The sequence below is a fragment of the Ascaphus truei genome, chromosome 14, assembly GCF_040206685.1.
Source record: "Ascaphus truei isolate aAscTru1 chromosome 14, aAscTru1.hap1, whole genome shotgun sequence".
Taxonomy (NCBI): domain Eukaryota; kingdom Metazoa; phylum Chordata; class Amphibia; order Anura; family Ascaphidae; genus Ascaphus; species Ascaphus truei.
The window spans coordinates 18,599,842-18,624,098 of NC_134496.1; the positions used below are offsets into that span (position 1 = coordinate 18,599,842).

The 24,257-nt window shown below is 49.7% G+C and overlaps 1 protein-coding gene across 1 annotated transcript; it reads left to right on the forward strand.

Annotated features, from left to right (window-relative positions):
- Nucleotides 1–3,841: 3,841 nt before the first annotated feature.
- Nucleotides 3,842–23,903, forward strand: LOC142465715 (solute carrier family 22 member 20-like). The gene is made up of 11 exons (XM_075569934.1): nt 3,842–3,982; nt 4,901–5,326; nt 5,746–5,849; nt 12,655–12,809; nt 13,457–13,625; nt 14,294–14,417; nt 16,849–16,964; nt 20,820–21,034; nt 22,262–22,370; nt 22,455–22,658; nt 22,960–23,903. Exons 2-11 carry the CDS (start codon nt 4,958–4,960, stop codon nt 23,075–23,077), a joined length of 1,683 nt encoding a protein of 560 aa, XP_075426049.1. The 5' UTR covers nt 3,842–3,982; nt 4,901–4,957; the 3' UTR covers nt 23,078–23,903.
- The last annotated feature ends 354 nt before the right edge of the window (nt 23,904–24,257 follow it).

Here is a 24,257-nt window from a genome sequence, read left to right on the forward strand (position 1 = left end):
GGGGAGTCCGTCCTCTTCCCCTGCTGGGCTCCCTCCGCTCCATTGTCCTGTGGTCCCCGCACTCCCAGTTTTTTAAGGAAGGCTGCCCCTTCTGAGGGGTGCTTGAGCACCTGCGGTCTGCCGTTTTTAATGACTACTAGGGCGAATGGGAATGCCCAGCGGTAGCGCACCTCATTGTCCCTTAGGGCCTTGGTTATGTGCCCCACTGCTCTCCGTCTGGCCAGTGTCAGCGGGGACAGATCCTGGAAGATTAAAAGGGTAATCCCCTCGAAGGTAATGTGTGGGGTGGCACGGGCTATTCTGCTCACCTCTTCTTTGACAGAAAAGTAGTGGAGCCGGAGGATCACATCCCTAGGGGGGTTGGAGGGCACGGGTCTGGATCGTAAGGCCCTATGGCATCTGTCCATCCTAAAGTCTGAGGCCGGGCTGCCTGGTAATATTGAGGCCATCCAGCGGGATAGCAAAGCTTCTGGGTCCAGAATTTCTTCTGGGATCCCCCTAACTCTGAGGTTGTTTCTTCTATCCCTATTCTCCCCGTCCTCTTGTCTGGCTTCCAGCTCTGCCACTCTCTGTTCCAACGCTTGTACCCGGGAGTTTGTCTCCTTGTGGGCAGCTGAGCTAACGTCCATGCGCTCCTCCAGGTCGTTGGTCCTCGTCCCTATCTGTACCAGATCATGTCTGAGCCCCTCCACCTCTCCTCTGAAGAAAGATTTGAGATCGACTAATAGTCTTGATATTTCTTTTTTTATGACTTTTGTTTGCTCTGCTGCCGCTCTGGAGCCCTCTGCATCCTGGGCTGAGTCTGAATCAGATACTGCCGACATCTCTGCAGTCCCTACCTTGCTTTGGCCTGTGAAGTAGGCCCTGACATCTGACTTGCGTCGAGTCTTTTGTCTTGTAGCAGCCATCCTTTTTTGGGGTTTATTATCTTAACTGGGAAGGGTTTAGACAGCCGTCGCTATGTTTTTTTTCTCGAAAATGCTGGTTTTGCTATTGTTTAATTGCTTTATTGTGCCGGCGGTTGGAGGAGCTGTGTGTCTATGCAGCCATCCTCATCCAGCCGCGCATGCGCATCCTCACGTTTTTTGATTTTTATGTAGTTTATCAAGTACAACATTTTTAACCTCTTTGCTGGTGAGTACTCAACTTTTTTGGAGCGGTTGGACCCCGGATCCTTTTTCCTGTTTGTCGTTACGTGTGAGGATCAGTGTCCACCACCGGATGCGGAAGCAGCTGCAGATCTCACAGAGGGAGACGCTCTCAACAGCACAGCGTCAAGACTGGAGCCAGACCGGGAGAGAAGCAGAGCGGTGACCTTTGTGAGTTGCGTGGACTCCACACCGGGCCTGACCGAGCCAGGGCTTGGGACTGAGTAAGTACTTTTGTCCCTTATAGCAATAGCCCTCTCTTGCAACACCCGAGTACTGTGCTTTTATTGCCAGCCTTTTATCCCCTTATTCCGGCGTCAGCTCCCATGATTGCCCTGCTTGGCATTTATCACATACATACACTTGCTCTTGGAGCTTATACACGGTTGTTGTTTTTCTGTTCTTTTATAACCCCAGTCTGCCCTCTCCATCGTCGCTCAGCATAGCTTCTCTGTGGCTCCTATGCAGTGCTTTTGCCAAGCTCTCTGTTCCAGCTCCCTGTTCCTGTCCCTGCCTTTGTTTGGATTCCCTTGGTTTGATCTCGGCTCGGCTTTACTACGTGTACCTCTCTACTCCTGGACTCTGCTTTGGACCTCACTATGCTGCTCTCTCCTGCCCCTGACCCTTGGCTCTTGGACATTAACTCTCCGACTTCTGGCACCCCGGACTCAGCAAGTATATCGTTAACCCTTTTCTCACCAGGCCCGGCAACGCAACTTTCCTCACTCCGGGCATGCCCTCACTGCTGTGGGTGCGTGTTATACCCTTACCCACCTCAGTACTGGGGATTGGCAAGGTCTGCGGGCATACAGGCGTTACAACTGCTCTTGTAGTGAAGCCACGCCCCCAGCTCACGCAAGGGCTTCAATCCGACTCCAGACCTGCTCACCTACATACCCTGCAAGGCAGCCTATCCAGCACGGCTCCATGCACTCCTCCAGGTCTGCCCCCACTTCCTATTCGCCAGCCGCACTATATAATGCCTGTCTTACCAGTCCCACATTGCTCGATATAGTCTCCACTTGTGGATGTCTACTCTGGTTCCCTCTTCTCTCTACTACTCAGGTTACGACGCGGCTTGGCGGACGATTCTCTCTGGCTCTCGACCCCGGCTCCCTCCTGACGACGCTCTCTCTTACGCTCCTCGACCGCAGCTTGCATCTCGACTATCTGGACCTCTCCACTCCCTGACCTTGGCTTACGGAAACTACCACGTCTCTTCTATATCCGGTACCGGCAAGTATAACTCAAGCTATATTCACCTGGCCTGGCAACAACAGAATACCACACTCTGGACACGCTCCTTCTGCTGCAGGTGCGTGCATATATACGTCCCACCTCAGTACAAGGGACAGGTCTGGTCTGCGGGCAGCACCGGCGTAACAGTATATACATTGTATACCGTTTAATAAAGGTTTTTTTTTCAATGTGATTTTGATTACATCAGGCAGGGGGGCCCGAGAAATTTCATGGATAAAAGGGGGGCTCAGCATAAAAAGTTTGCTCACCCCTGGTCTATACAGTCAGCCCGGGCATCTACATAGGCGCCGAGATGTCTGCATAGACATTGTAGATCAAAGGGGAGAGGGGATGTTAGGAGGTGAGAAAAACGTTTGGTGAGCAGGGAAGGGGGAATACCAAGTACAGAGAACAAGTACACCCCGCTGGGTGACCTTTTGGACTGCCAGACCTGGTGGACCCGGCCCAGCGCGTGGGAATGGGTTGGCTTGGGGAAGATGCTCCCGGAAGGCGCGTTTCCCATTGGCCGATTCATATTTCCCGCTCGCCCGGCTTTTCGAGCCGGCTTGGCACGCCCCCTCCTCTGACGTCAGCAGCCAGACAAGCCCCCATTCTGATTGGCTGGCTGAGGTACGATCCATTCTCTGATTGGTTGCTAGTTTCCTTTCCATGTTAAACATAGAACAGCGGGGTCTATGTAAGGAGACTGCCCAATCAGAGAACCAGACGATCTGTGGCTTGAGTCGGTGAGGCGTGGGCGGGCTTTTCAAAGTTGCTTTGTTGCGAATAGCAGAGCAACCGGCTTAATTTTTGGAGCTAGGAAAGCCTGCCGAGCGGAGACTAAGTCAGACGCGAAGTCCAAGTTCTGAGAATAAAATATAGCGGTCGCAGTTGGGTATTCTCCCCAGAAAGTGTACCAGGAAGCCCGGGACGAGGTCCCGGTGAGGGTAAGCCTTCCGAAGCAGGCGCCCTGCACCTATGTGAGGCTAGTTTTCGACCCCAGACCCCCAGTAAGTGTGTATTCTTCCTGTATTTTGTATATTCATTGTGTGTACGCGGGTTTCACCCGAATTAACCTCATTTTATTCCACTACCTTGTTTTGCCTAGTGAATGATCCCAGAAAGGTGTTAAAAGTGCTAGTGTCCTGTGACAATGTGACTTTGCAAATGAACGTGGATTATATTTCTAAAGGTTAGTGCTTTTTCCCTATATCTAGCAATGCTGTATCCGTGACTAAACGCACTGGAAAATGATCAAGATTGATATACTAAGGTAAATGCACATTAAACATCCTGGTTTTGTGTCATTAAATAATTCATTGGAATAACTTCGTAGAACATAAGAACGTACTGTATGTGACCTTAATGTTTGTTTAGAAGGATGTTGTCAGTTGTGATGAATCCCAATGAACCTATATAACAGTTCTTCACAGATGTACTTGTACAGGAGTTGTCAAGACCTCACAAGTCTCTTCTTCAGGTGTACTGCTTCGAACATTAAAAGGGGATGAGGTGATTGATATACGGATATTCGCAGAGGAAGAGAAGAAGGGGATGACAGATATGGATCTCTCATGTCTGTGTATTAGGAGGAGGTGAGATATATGAGTGCTGAAGTATGTGTATTGGGAGGGGGGAGAGTAAGAGGTATATGTCCCTGGTGTTTGTATATTAAGAGGGTAAGAGGTATGTGTCCCTGATGTTTGTATATTAAGAGGGAGAGAGGTATGTGTCCCTGATGTTTTTATATGAAGGTGAGAAGTGTGTCCCTGATGTCTGTGTAACAGGAGGAGGTGAGAGGTATGTGTATCTGATATCTGTATATTAGAAGGGGATGAGAGTTGTGTCCCTGATATTTGTGTATTAGGAGCGTATGAGAGATATGTGTATCTGATCTCCGTGTATTAGAAGGGGATGAGAGATGTTCACCTGATATCTGTGTATTAGGAGGGGATAAAATATGTGTCCCTGATATCCGTGTATTAGGAGGGGATGAGAGATATGTGCCTCTGATCTCCGTGTATTAGGAGGGGATGAGAGATATGTATCCCTGATATCTGCGTATTAGGAGGGGATGAGAGATGTGTGTCCCTGATATCTGCGTATTAGGAGGGGACGAGAGATATGTGTCCCTGATATCTGTGTATTAGATGGGGATGAGAGGTATATGTCCCTGATATCTGTGTATTAGAAGAGGATGAGAGATACGTGTCCCTGATATCTGTGTATTAGAAGAGGATGAGAGATACGTGTCCCTGATATCTGCGTATTAGGAGGGGATGAGAGATATGTGTCCCTGATATCTGCATATTAGGAGGGGATGAGAGATACGTGTCTCTGATATCTGTGTATTAGGAGGGGATGAGAGATACGTGTCCCTGATATCTGTGTTTTAGGAGAGATATGGGTTTAGAATATCTGTATTAGCAGAGCTGGAAGACACCCAGTATTTAGTTTCTTTCTCTGTTCTCCCATCTCCTTCTCTCCAACTCCTGACACCTGTTCATGCCTAGGTTACCTCTGACTCCCATATACATAACAGAAGTCAAGATATCCACATAAACCCCACCATGGGTTTTGACGATCTCCTTCTAAAAATTGGGGGTCTGGGCCGTTTCCAGATATTTTTCATCTCTTTGCTGCTGCTCCCCATGTGCTTCCTGGGCTGCCATAACTTTCTCCAAAACTTCACCGCCATCGTGCCCCTCCACCGCTGCCAGCTGCCCTGGTCAGACAACCAAACCATGATCTATGACCAGGGCCTTCTGCTGGCCTCCGTGCCTCTGGATGGGAATCAGAAGCCCGAGAGCTGCCAGCGTTATACAGAGGCTCAGTCTGGTGTCTGGTCTCTTAACAGCACATTATATAACAACACAGAGCCTTGTAAGGACGGCTGGGTCTATGATAAGAGCGTCTTCTCTTCCACCATTGTCACGGAGGTAAGGAGGAGCCTCCAGATACTCCCTGTGAATCAACACATCTAAAATGTAGAGACTCAGTTAAGCCAGTTCACCATTTTCATCAAATGTTACAGACTTCTTTTAGCATGTTTAGTACAGTTGATACAAGTTTTTTTTATCTCAATAACTGAGGTGGCTATTTATGTGATACATAATATGAAAAATGAGAATAAATACCCTTTAGACACACAGATAAATAAAGCTCATTATCAAGAAACCTCTCTTAGCCCTTCTATTTCTCTGTATCACCTCTCCATATAACCCCTCCTTCTGCCAAAAAAACCATATGACTACCATCTTCCAATATGGCCATTCTGCCTACACACATTTTAGAGATGCTTTCTCTTGCCTTTCCCATAACCCCTTTATTCTCCCAACGTTCCCCTATTTTCTTGCAGTGGGACCTGGTCTGTGACATGCGGGCAATGAGGCAGCTGGCTCAGTCCATTTACATGGTGGGAGTGATGGCAGGGTCCTTGGCCATTGGACCTCTGTCTGACAAGTGAGTGTACTCAGAGAGAAAGAGACCTTCAGTAAAGAAGAAACATCTATTCGGGAGGTATAGAGTGTGTAGGGGGAGAGAAGGAAAGATAGAAAGAAGAGAGCGATAAATGAGAGGGATAGAGAGAATAAATATGAGTAGAGTGTAGAGAGGGGAGAGAGGGAGGAGAAAGAATAGAGCTACAAATGAGAGGGGGAAAGAGAAGAAATTAAGGGAGAGAGAGTAGATAGGAAGGAGAAAGAAAAGAGTGATAGATGAAAATGGGAGAGAGAAGAAATGAGGAGAGAGTGAGTAGAGAGGGGGAGAAGGAGGAGAAAGAAGAGAGCTATAAATGAAAGGGGGAGAGAGAAATGAGGGTAGAGAGTAGAGAGGGGGAGAGAGAGGGAGGAGAAAGAATAGAGCGATAAATGAAAGAGGGAGAGAGAAGAAATGAGGGGAGAGAGGGGAGAGAGATGGAGGAGAAAGAGGGAGAGATTAAGGCGGGGTCAGTCCCCAAGCAATCCCCTTGGAGAACAGGAGACCTAGAGAGATAGACGCAGAGGACAGGAGACTCAGTTTAAAGAGAGCACCCCCGTTTGTCTCCGCTGGCGCTGAGCGCGCTCATGCTTGGAGAGCGCTCCAAGTATGAGTGCCGGGTGTCCGGCTTGTACGCACGGGAGAGGGGGGGGGGCATTGCAGGTAGTTCAGCGCGCGGGTAAGTATAGATTTTTTGTTTACCTACGCGCCGATCGCGGCTGAGCGTGTGCACGAGCGCCGCGCGGACCGCGTCAGTGGGGACTTACATATATCTATTGTGACAGAAACCAGGGGATGGTAATAAATTCCATATATAGGGCTCCCAGGATACTGAACAGTTTCTATCCTGTTTAGGCTGGAAGTGCAGCCTTATAATACATGCACTCCATCCCACAGTTTGGCAAGTGCTGGAACTGAGGGATGAGGGATCCAAACCAGAGTTTGTCTGCTGCCTGATTTCTGTCACCTGTCCTGCTAATTAGAAATCAGGTATTTAAGACTGATTTCCTGGTTCCTCTGCCCTCTCCCCCAAGAGCCTGGAGGCAGGAAGGCTGCTGGAAGCAGAGAGGGGGAAAGCCTCTCCCCAAACAGGTTAAATCATTCTGCTCTTTTTTGTCTAAAACGGCAAAGTTCCTTATTTTGTTGTTGGAAGTGGAAAAGCCACTTCAACCCTGAGTCAGGGAAAACCTAAGTTAAGTTATTGCTCAGGTGAGCAGGTTTTTGTTTTGCTTGTGTTTCTGTTGTATGCACTGTGGCAGTCTCAGTGCCTGGGACTGAATAAACCAGGCATAGCCTGTTTAAAGGAACAGCACGTGACGCCTCGTCATTTAACCTACCCTAAAAGACTGTGTTCTAACAGTCCCGGACAGACGGCGGAGCCCCGGAGTAAGCCGTTTGTCACATATGGTGGAGAATGCGGGCAGAACACTAAAAGGTCTGCGGGTTAAAGAACTTTAAAAAGAAAAAAAAAAAGTTATTTTCTCTCCAAACAAGATGGAAGACGTGGTGAGTGCGCTGGTACGCAATGTCGCTGCCCAGAAAGACGCGAATGAAATCCAGCAACAGACGAATGCAAACCAGCAACAGGCGAATGCAGCCCTGCAAAAGGCGAATGCAACCCAGCAACAGCTGTTAATAGCCCAGCAAGAGACTAATGCAAACCAGCAACAGACGAATGCAACCCTGCAAGAGGCGAATGCAGCTCTGAAAAATGCGAATGCAACCCACCAACAGCTGCTAATAGCCCAGCAAGAGATTAATGCAAACCAGCAACAGGCGAATGCAAACCAGCAAGAGACAAACCGCTTGCTGAGAGAGGAGCAACAACGGTTCGCCCAGGGCTTACAGCAGGAACTCGAGATCCTGAGAGGGACTATCATTAAGACTCCACTGGCAGAGGCATCCCCAGTCCTGAAAATGACCAGGGCAAGCCACTACCTTCAGAAGATGGGGCCCTCGGATGATGTTGAAACCTATCTTCTCACATTTGAACCCACGGCACAGAGAGAGGGTTGGCCAGAAGCTGAGTGGGCCAGTATAATCGCACCCTTCTTAAGCGGCGAACCCCAGAAGGCTTACTTTGATCTAGAGCCAGCCGAAGCTAACGTCTATGCAAAATTGAAGTTCGAGATCCTCGTCCGCCTCGGCGTAACCACGGCTGTTCGTGCCCAAAGGTTCCACGCATGGTCCTTCACGTTGGATAAAGCCACCCGAAGCCAGATGTATGACCTCATCCACCTCGCTCGGAAGTGGCTACAACCCAAGATCAACTCAGCAAGCCACATCGTGGAACGGTTGGTCATGGACCAGTTCTTGAGGAAACTTCCCTCTGCCCTACGCCGTTGGGTCAGTCAGAGTGACCCCCACAATGCAGACGAGCTGATGGCCCTCGTAGAAAGGTACAATGCAGCAGAAGAGCACCCACAACCCAAAGTCATGGAGCATCCCCACTACCCAAGGTTCAACGACTCTTCCAGAGACGGTAAAAGGGTACCAGGGTTAAGGGGGGCTGAAGAGCAATGACCGCCTTCACACAGCACCAGCAACAGTGGCTCGAACACTAAGGGCAACAGCCAACATGGGGAGCCGAAAAAGGGCTCTAAGTGGGACACAGACTATGTACCTAAATGTGTAAATTGTTATGAGAGGGGCCACACCGCGAAAGTCTGCCCACTAAATGCTGAACCAATGCAATGCAATAGCGTTGAACCTTATTCGCTGTGGTCCCAATGTATGGGCCCTAGCCCAGAGGACCCCTTGAATAACCATATGTGGGCATTTGTAAAGGTAAATGGTAAGAGGGTTCGGGCACTTCTTGACTCTGGGAGTATGGTCACACTAGTGTCCGAATACCTGTTGCCCATTGAGAAAAACCAGGTAAACAGTTCACAAAGAGTGGCAATTTGTTGTATACATGGGGATAATCACGAATATTCCACTGTTGATGTTCTTATTGAAACAGAGTTTGGTTCTTTAGATTTCAAAGTGGGTATAGTACCCAAACTGGCACATGATGTGTTAATAGGGACCAACTTTCCCCATTTTCTAAAAATATGGTCCTCCTCTCAGAATAGCGCCCAGAGTTCAATAGCGGACCATAATGAAGTAACAGAAGAAACAAATCCTTTCCCTTTTTCAGAAATAGAGGTTGACGAGGGCCCAAATAAGAAGGGGAAAGAGGATGAGTGCTGTAAAATTCCCTTCCCCATGGCTACCTTGGTAGGGAATACCCCGAATCAAGATGTTGAACAGGCACTTACCACCCCAGAACAGGAAAAGACCTTCGCTGACCTAGAGGTCAGTCCTGGAAGTTTTAGGAAGGCCCAGTGGGAAGACCCCACATTAGCGGAAGCAAAGGGGAATGTACGGGACCAGAATAGTACTCCTGGCCAACTAGATAGGTCACTTGCCTACCCCTACTTCGAGGTAGAGAATGACCTAGTATATCGGGTTGATAAAAGGAAATCAATTATAACTAAACAATTGTTGGTACCACGGACATTCCGTAATGTAGTATTACACCTCGCACATAGTCATCCATTGGGGGGACACCTAGGGGTGGAAAAGACAAAAGAAAAGGTTCTCCGAAGCTTCTATTGGCCTGGGGTTCTGGCAGAAATGACAAATTATTGCTCCTCATGCCCAGAACGTCAGATCACCGCCCGTTCAAAGCGTATCGTAGCCCATTGGTACCCCTTCCCATAATAGATGTACCATTTGACCGGATTGCTATGGATCTAGTAGGACCCCTAATAAAGTCTGCTAGGGGACATCAGCATATATTGGTAATATTAGACTATGCCACCCGATATCCGGAGGCAGTTCCCCTACGTAGCACCTCTGTTAAAAACATAGCAAAAGAGTTAATAGTTCTGTTTACCCGGGTCGGAATTCCTAAAGAGATCTTAACTGACCAGGGAACACCATTTATGTCCCAAGTAACAAAAGAGTTATGTAAGCTCCTAAAAATCAAGCATCTCAGAACCTCAATCTAACATCCACAAACAGATGGTTTAGTGGAACGGTTCAATAAAACCTTAAAGAGCATGTTACGCCGGGCGGTCGATAAGGATGGGAAAAACTGGGATTGTTTGTTACCATACCTGTTATTTGCCATTAGAGAAGTTCCCCAATCATCCACAGGCTTCTCCCTGTTTGAACTATTGTATGGCCGACACCCAAGGGGCTTACTGGATATAGCCAAAGAGACTTGGGAACACGAGGTTACCCCTTACAGAAGTGTAATAGAGCATGTTGCCCAGATGCATGACCGCATAGCTGCAGTCCTACCTATAGTGAGGGAACACATGGAAAATGCTCAAGAGGCACAGAGGAATACGTATAATAAGGGTGCTAGGGTCAGAATTTTTTTCCCAGGCGATAGGGTACTAGTTCTGGTTCCCACCGTAGAGAGTAAATTCCTTGCTAAGTGGCATGGGCCATATGAGGTCTTGGAAAGAGTGGGAGAAGTAAATGATAAGGTGAGACAGCCAGGTAGGAGGAAACCTGAGCAAATTTACCATATAAACCTACTTAAGCCCTGGAAAGATAGAGAGGTCTTGTTAACCCTAGTACCCCCAGGTCCGTCAGAGAATCAAGAAACTGACCCAGAGGTTAGCATAGCTGAAACCCTGTCCGTTCATCAGAAACGAGAGGTCCAGAATTTAGTGAGAAGAAACAAAGAAGTCTTCTCTACACAGCCAGGTAGAACTAGCGTAATTGAACATGACCTAGTCTCTGAACCGGGGGTCCGAGTTTACCTTAAACCGTACCGAATCCCAGAGGCCAAAAGAGAGGCTATAAGTTTAGAGGTTAAAAAAAAGCTAAAACTAGGCGTAATTGAGAAATCCCAAATTGGGTGGAACAGCCCTATAGTTTTAGTCCCAAAGCCAGACGGTACAACAAGGTTTTGCAATGACTACCGTAAACTAAACGCTGTGTCAAAATTTGATACTTATCCTATGCCCAGGGTTGATGAACTGCTAGAGAGACTGGGCAAAGCCCGATATCTCACGACCCTAGACCTAACAAAAGGGTACTGGCAGGTTCCCCTCACAGAAAGGGCAAAAGAAAAGACAGCCTTCTCAACCCCAGGCGGCCTCTTTCAGTATAGGGTGCTGCCTTTTGGCTTACATGGAGCTCCCGCCACATTCCAAAGAATTATGGATAAAATTTTAAAACCACATACTCGGTATGCTGCCGCCTACCTGGATGATGTGGTAATCCATAGTGAAGATTGGCAATCCCACCTTCCAAAGGTCCAAGCTGTGCTTGACGCAGTTCGGTCTGCTGGACTAACTGCTAACCCCGCTAAATGCACTATTGGTCTAGAGGAGGCCAAGTATCTGGGGTATTCTATTGGCAGAGGTTTACTCAAACCCCAAACACTCAAAGTAGAGGCAATACAAAATTGGCCAAGGCCAGTTACAAAAAAACAAGTAAGGACCTTTTTGGGATTAATTGGTTACTATAGAAGGTTTATTCCCAATTTTGCAAGTAAGGCAACCCCACTAACCGACCTCACAAAAGCAAGAGGGCCGCTAATGGTAAAGTGGTCCCCCGAAACCGAACAGGCCTTTAGAAGCCTGAAAGAAGCTCTCTGTGCCCAACCAGTGTTGGTCACACCTGACTTCTCCAAAGAGTTTTTAGTCCAAACCCACGCATCTGAGGTAGGGCTGGGGGCTGTACTTTCCCAGGAGTCTCAAGATGAGGAGCACCCCATCCTTTATTTAAGTAGGAAACTAAATCCCCAGGAGAAAAATTACTCCATAGTCGAGAAAGAGTGTCTCGCAATAAAGTGGGCTGTAGAGACGCTCAAATACTATCTGTTGCGGAGAAAATTCCGGTTGGTCACAGATCATGCACCCTTCACCTGGATGTGTCAAAACAGAGAGAAGAATGCTAGAGTGACCAGGTGGTTCCTAAGCCTACAACCCAGGTCAGGGCACAAACATGGCAATGCTGACGGGTTGTCAAGGATGCACGCCCTAATATCCATGGTCGCTCATCCCTCGGGGTCTGAGCTGGGGGGGAGGATATGTGACAGAAACCAGGGGATGGTAATAAATTCCATATACAGGGCTCCCAGGATACTGAACAGTTTCTATCCTGTTTAGGTTGGAAGTGCAGCCTCATAATACATGCACTCCATCCCACAGTTTGGCAAGTGCTGGAACTGAGGGATAAGGGATCCAAACCAGAGTTTGTCTGCTGTCAGATTTCTGTCACCTGTCCTGCTAATTAGAAATCAGTTATTTAAGACTAATTTCCTGGTTCCTCTGCCCTCTCCCCCAAGAGCCTGGAGGCAGGATGTCTGCTGGAAGCAGAGAGGGGGAAAGCCTCTCCCCAAACAGGTTAAATCCTTCTGCTTTTTTTTTCTAAAACTGCAAAGTTCCTTATTTTGTTGTTGGAAGTGGAAAAAGCCACTTCAACCCTGAGTCAGGGAAAATCTAAGTTAAGTTATTGCTCAGGTGAGCAGGTTTTTGTTTTGCTTGTGTTTCTGTTGTATGCACTGTGGCAGTCTCAGTGCCTGGGACTGAATAAACCAGGCATAGCCTGTTTAAAGGAACAGCACGTGATGCCTCGTCATTTAACCTACCCTAAAAGACCGTGTTCTAACAGTCCCGGACAGACGGCGGAGCCCCGGAGTAAGCCGTTTGTCACACTATATATGTAAGTCTCTTCCGCAAGCGCCGCCTGCTCAGCCCGATCAGCGCTAGCGAGGACTTAGCCTTAGGATGTGTCGCTATAGATGAAGATCCTGTCACCTAACGCCATTTTGTCTGCACAGGTTCGGTAGACGGTCTCTGATGATTAGCAGCAATGTGTTGATGGCTGTGTCTGGCACTTGTGCGGCCTTCTTCCCGGGCTTTGCTAGTTACTGCTTCTTCCGATGTCTGTGTGGGATGGCCTCGTCTGGCATTGTTTTGAACAGCATGTCTCTGAGTACGTACTGCATCTTACACTAGAGGCGTCACTCTCTGTATCCCGGGGTCCGATCTCAGCTCCTAGGGGTTTTATAGCAGGTTTGCTCCGAGTTCACTTTGTTTTTAAGCCCTTATCACATGGCAAATCAGGAAGTTATAACTCAGACGGTGCACTTTGGGAAGCAGATCTTCCTGCAAAGCAGTGAAGCAAGTGGCAGCCCACAGGGCCAATGTCATAAGTGTCACAAATTGCATTTCTGGCGTAAAATTGACGCCTGAAAATCTCAATTTATATAGTGCTTGGGAACGTCTATATACTAATCCACTAATCCCCCCGCCCCCCACCAGTTATGCATTTGTACATCTCCCGGGCTCTGTATCCTTGTCCAGTCCTAGAGGTGCCAGATTCTGCATCTTTGCGCTGGATCCTAGCAGCATCCATGCCACCCTCCATATATGTGCATGCAGCAAGTCTTTAATGGGGGTCAAGCAGAGTACCAGGGGAACCCCTCCCACCTAGGGGGTCACAGACTCAAGTATCCCAGAATAAGGTGACTCCCAAAATGTTGGGTAGACTGTCCCCACCTATCATGGCTGTCTGTAAGTGCGTAATGTATGCAATATGCACATGTGAATGAGTCTCACATTTATATTCTTCACATGCAGACTTGGAGTGGACCCCTCCCAATGGACGGACTCTATTTGCCGTACTGTTTTCTTACAGTTATACCTGCGGGCAGATGCTGTTAGCAGGGCTGGCATACATCACCCGGGACTGGCGCTGGCTGCAGTTCGCAGTCTCTGCCCCCTTCTTCCTCTTCCTACTCTACTTATGGTAAGGAGGAGGGAACGAGAAATATGGGGGGACATATCGAGGTTTTTCCAGTTTATACTACACGTCCCTGATGTCTGTGTAATAAGAAGAGGTCAGAGGTATGTGTCCTTAATCTCTGTGTAATAGGAGGAGGTGAGAAGTATGTGACCCCGATGTCTGTGTAATAGGAGGTGAGAGGTATGTGTTATTAAGGTCTTTATATTAGGAGGTGAGAGGTGTGTGTCCTTAATGTCTGTGTAATAGGAGGTGAGACGTATGTGTCCTTAATGTCTGTGTAATAGGAGGAGGTGAGAGGTATGTGTCCTTAATGTCTGTGTAATAGGAGATAAGAGGTATGTGTCCCTGATGCCTGCTTATTAGGAGGAGTTGAGGGGTACGTGTCCCTGTCTCTGTATTAGGAGGGAGAGATATATGTCCCTGCTGTCTGTGTATTAGCAGGTGAGATTTACATGTCCCTGGTGTCTGTATTAAGAGGTATGTCCTTAATTTATGTGTAATAGGAGGTGACAGGTATGTCCCCATAATGTCTGTGCATTAGGAGGCGAGAGGTATGTGTCCCTGATGTCTCTGTATTAGGAGGAGGTGAGAGGTACGTGTCCCTGATGTCTGTATTAGGGGGTGAGAGGTTGAGTTATGTATCCATGCCTCCCCTGCGCTCTCTCTGGAAGGTTTATCCCAGAGTCGGCGCGCTGGATGATAATGAGAGGCCGCTCCCGTCAGGCTCTGAGAAACCTGAAGAGGGTGGCTGCAATCAATGGGATGAGAGAGGTGGCGAAGAACCTGACTGAGGAGGTGAGGAGCCCGTGTTACGTGTTACTTATGAGCGTGCGCTGTTAGCACGAGTGTTCCTGCATCTTCCTGACTTTTATTCATTGTGTGCTGATGTCGTTCCTCAAGAGAAGAGGAATAAAAAGTCGTTGTTTTCCATCTCTCACATTCTGTCCATTTTCTCCCTCCATCCTAAAGAATTGCCCAAGTGGCAGGGGTTCTCTCTGGGTAGGTGCTGGGCTATCCAATGATAATTGCCCCTGTGGGTATCTCTCTGGGTAGGTGCTGGGCTCTCACATGATAATTGCTGTCACGGGAGGACAGCACTTTTAACACCAAATTACCCGGATCCTTTGATTGAGCTAAGCAAGAGATAAAATAAATTGTAATTTATTTACAGGTAGGGTTTGAGGGAACCAGTCCCAGAATCAGGGCTCAATTATACCATAGCATCAGTGTAATAATATTCACTTGTAAATCACCCATTGGGGATCAGCTATAATCAAAGCTATGTGAGACTTTCTTGAAACCTGTATATCTAGACTCCAGTCAGTAAAACAATGCATAGGTGTCTGTGGGGTGGTGACAGACCTATATATATACCAAAATGGTCTTGCCTACCCTCCCCATAAAACAGCCTGCACAACTAACATGACAATATGGAGTAAACAGGCAAGTACTCACAATACAGCAGCTTGTCCCTGGGTGATGCGTGCCTCACGCCAGCAAGGTAGGTTGAATGGGTGTCCCAGAGGGTCCAAAACGGAGCACAGCAGTAGCAAGGAGTGGGGCCACAAACCAGAAAAAAGGGTTAAAAATTGTTTATTCCATGACAAGTGAGGGGTACAGGGTAACTCTGACGCGTTTCGGGAACAAGTCCCTTTGTCAAAGAGTTAATAAGCATCTGTGCATACTCCCTGTTAAATACGTGATGTCATTGTTGGGGGTGGGGATTGTGCACAAACAGAGCCGCAAAACAGTCTTTGGCTAGGGGCGCCGCTCGCAAACCCTATTTATCCGCCGGAACTGATTGCTTCGTTCTACCGCCGTAGAATTGGTTTGGAAGTCCTTAGTTCTTACGAACTTTAGAAGCTGGATACAATTCTTAGTTACGATGGTACAATTTTGTACCACATGATGACTTGTTACATGATGGAACTCAGATGGAACAAACTCCCGATCGGCTGCAGGAATTTTTAAACAGTCAAAACCCCTATCTTTACGCTCTGCAGCCAATCGCTGCGTGGGAACTAAATATGCCCACCTATCCCCAGGTTGCCAGTACTTCCCAGCACCTGGCAGAGGGCTTCTTAGTATGCTAAGGGCATATCCGAACCTCACACCTTCGCATACCAAACCAAGCCCCCTTTCCTGGCGACATCTTGTCTACTTCGCCCGGACACCTGGACATCTGCTAGGATGGAGTTACTTGCATTTACCCCTCCCCCTTAACACCTTAAGATGTCGGAACCTTTTTAACCACGGATTTTTCAAACATCCTGGAACCATGCCAGAGGGATGTCTTGCAAATCTGGGGCTAAATTATGCATGGCTTACTCACAGGAATTCCCTGCTATGCATTTCTAAAGTATGGTACTTGTGAATTAAGTGTTTCCCCTGTTCCGGCTGTCGGAATGAAAACCCCCTCACGTCTATAATAGGGGCACAATTAAAATAGGGGCTTTCATGAATCAATTTTTATATAACTCTATAAAATTTGCAACATAACCTTTTTAATGATTTTACCCCAGCAGGGCTCACAGCAAATCTCAGCGCTCGAGGACCTTCGTAGCCGAATTTAGCTAAACGCTGTGCGCTGTGCTGCTGGTTTTTAAAACCATTTTTTCTTTGCGCAGTTTACAGGGAAACCTGGGTACAGCAACTCATACATTTAAACTATGATAGTATTATCGTCACCTTATACCTGTTGGGACACACACAGACATTTTTACTACAATTACAGTGTTACTGCTATTACTGTGTTACAGAGCTGGCACTCTATAATTCCCCAATATGGTTCAGGGGCACCCAGCCAGGCTTAATACCTTTATTTACTGGCCTGGGTAGCCCCTCACCGTCACAATTGCCCCTGTGAATATCTCCCTTGGTAGGTGCTGGGCTGTCACACGATAATTGACCCTTTGGGGTATCTCTCTGGGTAGATTCTGGGCTGTCATAATTACCCTGTGGGGTTCTCTCTGGGTAGGTGCTGCGCTCTCACATGAAAATTGCCCTGTGGGGTTTCTCTCTGGGTAGGTGCTGCGCTCTCACATGATAATTGCCCTGTGGGGTTTCTCTCTGGGTAGGTGCTGGGCTCTCACATGATAATTACCACTGTGGGGTTCTCTCTGGGTAGGTGCTGGGCTATCACATGATAATTGCCCTCATGGGGTGCTCCCTGAGAAGGTGCTGGGCTCACATGATAATTGCCCCTGTGGGGTATCTCCCTGGGTAGGTGATGAACTCTCACATGAAGTATGAGAAAGCAAATGTGAAATCCACGTACACGCCGTTGGATCTGTTCCGCACGCCTCAGATGCGCAGGCGGACTCTTTGCCTCCTGCTGGTATGGTAAGAGAAGCTCTTTCTTCCTCACTGGGGTCCAAAGAACACACATCACACTACAACTGTATATTTTCTTTAGATATCACTAGCTGAGAGACCCGGCGCTGCCCGGGACCAAAACCTCCTGCTCCCTCCTCTCTCCACGTCCCTCTCTGCCTCCCCCCCCTGCGCAGCGCCGGCCACATTCCTCCCCCCCCCTGCGCAGCTCCAGTCCTCCCCTCCCCCTGTGCAGTGCTGGCCATTCCTCACCCCCCCCCCCTGCGCAGCTCCGGGCGTGTGTGTCCCCCTACACAGCTCCGGCCGGGGCCCCCCGCCCGCGCCGCTCCGTTCACCGTTCCCCCCCGAGCAGCTCTGTTCCCCCCCCCTGTGCAGTACACAGTGAGACACACACGCACACACACAGCGAGACACACACGCACACACACAGTGAGACACGCACACACACACAGTGAGACACACGCACACACACACACAGTGTGACGCACACACACACAGTGAGACACGCACACACACACACACACACACACACACACACACACACACACACACACACACACACACACACACACACACACACACACACACACACACACACACACACACACTGAGACACACAAACACACACACACAGTGAGACAGTGACACACACACATACTGTGACACACACACATACTGTGACACACATACTGGGACACACACCTACTGTGACACACACACACATACTGTGACACACACACACATACTGTGACACACACACACACACACACACACATACTGTGACACACACACACAGTGACACAAACAGTGACAGACACACACATACACACAGGGACACACACACACACACACACACACACACAGTGACACACACACTCACAGTGACACACACACATAGTGACACACACACACACAGTGACACACACACACACAGTGACACACACACATACAGTGACACACATACATACAGTAACACACATACACACACACTGTGAGACACGCACACACACACACACACACACACACACTGAGACACGTCCTCGGGCACCAAAAATAACTGCAGTGTGGATGCCGCATCCTCGCCCCCCCACCGGGGGACACCAGCCCCCTCCGTCCATTCTCCAAGCTCCCACCGGTCCAGAAGGCGCCTCTCTCGAATCCGGGCACTCCGCCCGGTCGGTCCCGGGCGTGTGGGGCGGCGCAGGCCACCGTGTGACCCGGAGCGTGTGCGAGCCGGCGTCGGGAGGATGGTGAGCTGCCCGAGAAGCGGGAGCAGCTGCGTTCCGGGGCGTGGGGGGCAGAGCATGCAGCGCAGTCCACCGGGCGCATGGCGCCCCGGAGCATGCGTGAGCCGGCGTCGGGAGGACAGTTACCCGCCCAAGGAGCGGGAGCAGCCGCAGCGTGCGCGCACCGCCAGGCCGCTGGACGGCTCGGAGGACACGTGCAACACGCAGGTGACAGGGGGGCACCAGGGAAAGGGAGGGGGGACCGACACAGGGGGCAGTGGGGGGGAGTGACACCCGGGGGCAGGGGGGGCAATACCCGGTGGGGGTGATACCCGGGGGCAGGGGGACTGAGCGGGAGACAGAAGAGGAGGGAGAGGGAGAAGAAGAGAGTGGCCGGGCGGCGGTGCGAGGAGGAGGGCCGGTCGAGGCCACAGAAGCAAGCCAATTAGAGGGGGCGGCCACGGAGCAATCTGATTGGTCAGAGGCTGAGTGACAGACCAATCAGATTGCCCCTAGACACAGGGACATACAACGGTTTCAAAAATATAGATTCAGTGACACCCAGTGGTCAGTGTGTGTATTACACCTGTATATCCCTAAGGGTATCATGCAGTGACTGTGACACTGTACAGTAGTGCCCCACTTTTTGTCAGCCCGCTTTACGGCGTTCTGCTCATACAGCGGTAGCGGGAGGGGAGCTGCCATATCTGCACATGCGCAGAACGGGGGCTGCCCAGGTCGCGCATGCGCAGAACAGGGGGAGCAGAGGTCACGCATGCGCAGAACGGTGGTCGTGCATGCACAGAACGGAGGTTGTCTTTGCGCAGAAGGGGAAATAGCCGGTCTGCGAAGGCGCAGATGCCGAAAATTGCCGGTTCCGCATTCCGGCGATTTTCGCATTGCTGTGGGACCATGTAACGGAATTCGCCGCATTACCGGGGCCCGTCTGTATGTATCTTATACTATATTAGTGAAAGCACTGTATGTTTGCCTGCCTGGATGTCCGGTGTCCCTAGCGGCAATCTCATTGGTCCCTTGGGCCGCCCGCCCCCGCACACCTCTCATTGGCCTCACACACTCACACCACCCCCTTGGCCCGCCCCCCACACCTCGCATTGGCCTGAGGCGGAGTGACGGGCCAAAGGTCCACAAAAAAAAAAAAAAAGCACACACACACACACCTCTCTGTCCTCTCCCCCCCCCATCACACTCACCTCCCTCCCACTCCATTCCCTCCCGCTCCACTCCCTCCCCGGCGGCGCCCGGAAGCCGCTCCACTCCCTCCCGCTCCACTCACCTCCCACTCCATTCCCTCCCGCTCCACTCCCTCCCCGGTGGGGGGAGGCGCCCAGAAGCCGCTCCACTCACCTCCTGCTCCACTCACCTCCCACTCCATTCCCTCTGCTCCACTCACCTCCCACTCCATTCCCTCCCGCTCCACTCCCTCCCTGGTGGGGGTTGGCACACGCGGCACCTAAGAGGCGCCAGGAAGCCGCTCCACTCCCTCCCGCACTCACATCCCTCCCCGGCGGGGGCACACGCAGCACCTAAGAGGCGCCCGGAAGCTGCTCCACTCCCTCCCGCTCCACTCCCTCCCGCACTCACCTCCCTCCCGCTCCACTCCCGCACTCACCTCCCTCCCGCTCCACTCCCTCCCGCACTCACCTCCCTCCCCGGTGGGGGGACACGCGGCACCTAAGCTGGCGGCGCCCCGAAGGAGAGGTGACGTGTGTGTGTGTGTGTGTGTCACTGTGTGTGTGTGTCACTGTGTGTGTGTGTGTGTGTCTCACTGTGTGTGTGTGTGTGTGTGAAACTGTGTGTGTCTCTCACTGTGTGTGTGTGACACTGTGTGTGTCTCTCACTGTGTGTGTGTCTCTCACTGTGTGTGTCTCTCACTGTGTGTGTGACACTGTGTGTGTGTCTCTCACTGTGTGTGTGTCTCTCACTGTGTGTGTGTGTCTCTGTCACATGGGGGGGCAGGAGGGGAGAGAGAGGGGGGGAGCAGAGAAACATACAGGGGGAGTGGAGAGGAGAGACCCGGAAATTTTAACCAACCCACCCCCCTCCTGTACACTGTTCGCCCCCTCCTCCCCCCCTCCTCCTCCCGTCCGCACTCTCCCCCCCTCCCGTCCGCTCTCCCCCCCCCTCCTCCCGTCCGCTCTCCCCCCCCCTCCTCCCGTCCGCTCTCCCCCCCCCTCCTCCCGTCCTTGGCACACCCACATCCGCACCCCCACATCAGCACCAAACCCTCCCAAATCAGCACACCGATACAATCACCATCAGTACAGCCACAGCAGCACTACCACCGCACATGGGTCGCGTTGACCACTCCTCACCCAAATGCCACACCCACACCACAAACATCCCGGGCAACGCCGGGGCTCTCAGCTAGTATTATTATATATATTGCACCATCTATGTACATAGCGTGTCACAGCAGTAATACACGTGACATAATAATAGAACACACAATGGGAATAAGCGCTTGAGACATAAAAGTAATATTAGGAAAAAGGAGTCCCTGCCCCGAAGAGCTTACAATCTAAGTGGTAAGTAGGAAGAATGTAGAGTTCTGTGTGATCACTTTGTTTATTACAGCTTTATATTCCCAAGTTTTGCAAACCTTCCTCTCCCGCAGGTTTGGCACTGGTTTTGGGTTTTACGGTGTGGCTTTGGATCTGGACAACTTTGGAGTCAGTGTTTTTCTGGTACAGGTTCTGTTTGGTGCAATGGACATCCCAGCAAGGTTAATAACGGGACTGAGTATGAGCTACATCGGGCGTCGGGTAACCCAGTCTGTGTCCCTGATCTTAGCTGGGCTGCTAATTCTAACAAATATGTTTATATCTAAAGGTGAGTTGCAGGCTCCTCCTTACTTATTGACACAGAGTTCAGCAGCCTCACTGCATCCCCCCCCCCCCCCAAGCTCTGCAACCTCACTGCATTCCCCCGAGCTCGGCAGCCTCACTGAATCCCCCCAAACTCAGCAGCCTCACTGCATTCACCCTCCCCCCCCCCCCAAGCTCTGCAGCCTCATTGCCTCTCCCCGAGCTCTGCAGCCTCACTGAATCCCCCCCAAACTCAGCAGCCTCACTGGATCCCCCCCGAGCTCGGCAGCCTCACTGCATTCACCCCCCCCCCCCCCGAGCTTCGCCGCCTCACTGCATCCCTCCCCGAGCTCCGTAGCCTCACTGCAACCTCCCACGCTCTCAGCTCCAGTTTTACAGCCTCACAAACTATCTATTAATTCTACTAACATATCAATCAGGAAGATGATGTGCAAGTTAAATTAACAGTGAGTACTGTATGTTGTATAGGCCGCACTACCTAATGTATTAAATATATTAGGGATATAAGTACGTGGTTGGTGCTGGGGAACAATGTAGAGACCCCTAATCTCTCCTAAGGACAAATAGGACACAAAAACTGTTCCCCGCACGCCAAATGAATACCAAAGAATGAATGATACTTGTAATGCTGATATGTATTAATGAGCAAAAGTGAAGAACATGAATTGACAATGTGCAAAAACCCCGCAAATCACATAAAATGAACAGGAGGGGGAGGGATGGTGAGGGAAGGGGGAAATGTGACATCACTAAAAAGTGAGGGATATGGTAAAGAAATCCCTAACAGGGAAGGAAGTGGTGTGCGGTGAGACGCAGGGGCCAACGTTTTGGGGTCACATACGACTTCTACAGGCCCATTCCCATAGTCACCACAAAGTGGGACTACGGTACTTCCCGACTCCCTCACAGCAAAATCCTCCCAGTGTTAAAACAAATGCAAAAAAAAAGTGTCCAAGAGGATGCAAGCAGTATTAAATTAATTGATTTACCATATCCCTCACCATATCCTTCCCATATGAGTTATTTACCATATCCCTCACTTTGTGATGTCACATTTCCCCCTTCCCTCACCATCCCTCCCCTCCTGTTCATTTTATGTGATTTGTGTTTTTTTTGCACATTGTCAATTCATGTTCTTCACTTTTGCTCATTAATACATATCAGCATTTCAAGTATCATTGATTCTTTCGTATTCTTAAATTAACATAGAACAGCTCTCCCTTTTCACCAGACATGAATACCTGGCGTATAGCACTTGCTACTGTTGGCAAAGGATGTCTAGCTGCAGCATTCACCTGTATCTTCATCTACACAGAGGAACTCTTCCCCACTGTGATCAGGTGTGTACATAAACACGGGAGCATAGAGGCTGGTACCGTTAGGATAAGTTATATGGCATGTTACTCTCTTTGTTCCTCCTATAGACAGACGGGGCTGGGCTTCGTGTACATGAACGCTCGGATCGGTGCTATGGTGGCTCCCTTAGTGTTGATACTTAGAGAGTTCTCTCCCTTCCTGCCGCCTGTCTGTTTTGGAGCCACAGCTATACTGGCTGGAAGCGTCACTCTGCTCCTCCCCGAGACCCACAACTACCCCCTGCCTGAGAGTGTGGAGGATGTGGTGGCCAGGTAATGAGATTCTCATGTGGAGCTGGAAGTGACCGATGTGTTAGCCTGCGGGGCCATATGTCCCTTCTGTAAGAGAGACTTAGTAGACCTTAAGTCTGTTTCATCCTGTCATTCTACAGTAGAAGGGCAACATACATCCCTAATGTTTGTTTCACTGTGTACCCTGTAGTGTATTTGGGTCTCTGTTTTGCACTGTGGGCAGGAGAACAGAACTGATGAATCCATACTGTCTATTGATCTCAGTCTATATATTTCTGTGCACAGTTTTGTTTGACACAATCTCACAATCTCTCTCTCGCAGAGTACAAAGAAAAGCATCTAAGGGAGAGATGTCAAAAGAGGAAGTGGTCTTAATTATCTCTCCTCAGACAACCTGTACTGACAAATTGGGACTGCAGGATCCCCCCACAGATCTTTAGGGCACAGTCCCCCGCACCTGATCATCCTTCTTTCCAGTTACAGAATTGCATGGACTTCTAAAAGTGTCCTCATGAAGAAAGCTGGATCTCGTACAGGGTGGCACATGATGTGGAAGTTGTGTTATACGTTGGAGCTTACTAGGAATGAACATTTACCACTTAGCTGTTGGGAAGCCAGTAATGTGATAACTTTAAGGAGACTGCAAGTAGAAATGAGACAAGGTTTTTTCTTTCTTTATCTGGTGCAATTATTTTCACACAAAGGGAGAAATGTGACAGTCTCAGAATGTGATACCGCTGCGTCTAACATGTACATCACATTCTCTGGACTTCTTGTATATTTATGTCCGAAGTTGAGCTTCTAGTGCCGTTGTTCTTCCATGATTTGGGAAGACAAACTCCATGCGCTGTGTGCTCTTTCTGAACACCCTAAATCGGGGATAGAAAAATCCCGGGTGCCTGGTTGTCCATGGGCACCTTGAATTCCAGCCCTGGCGCCTGTGCTGCGGGCACTGCTAACTGGCCTGCAGTCACTGTCACGGGCGGTAACAGTGCGCACAAAGCATGACTAGAAGTGCTATTGCCGGTTACGTGGGTGACTGACAGGTCAGCCAACACTGAGCCGCTTAGCCCAATAACAGGACATGCAGGAGAAGCAAAGAGCTGATGGGAGCGCCCCCGTCCTGCCAGGGGAACTGGAGCAGCCGTGGAGGGGGGAGGAGTTTGTAAGCTACTGTGTCTGTCACTGTCTATACCAGGGGTGGCAAACTCCAGTCCTCAAGGTCCACCAACAGGTCAGGGTTTCAGGATATTCCTGCTTCAGCAGAGGTGGTGCAGTCATTGACGGTGCCATCTGTGCTGAAGCAAGGACATCCTGAAAACCTGACCTGTTGGTGGCTCTCGGGAAGCAGGGGTTCACCGGAGCTGAAAATATTGAGGTTTCGCTCCGGGGGATACAAAACAGTGAAACAACAATTGCGAGATATGATTAGCATTACACAGCCACCTCGCACGATGATTGGAAGAATAATTTGTTTGTTCCTCAGACATTTAACGTGTCATTCTCAAGGGTGAAGGTGCAGGGAGGACAGTTACACGCTCAGCAGGTTAAATGCAGGGAATTGGCACCATTAAAAACAATTAAACAAGTATTAGAATGTTTTTTTTTAAGGTAAACAAA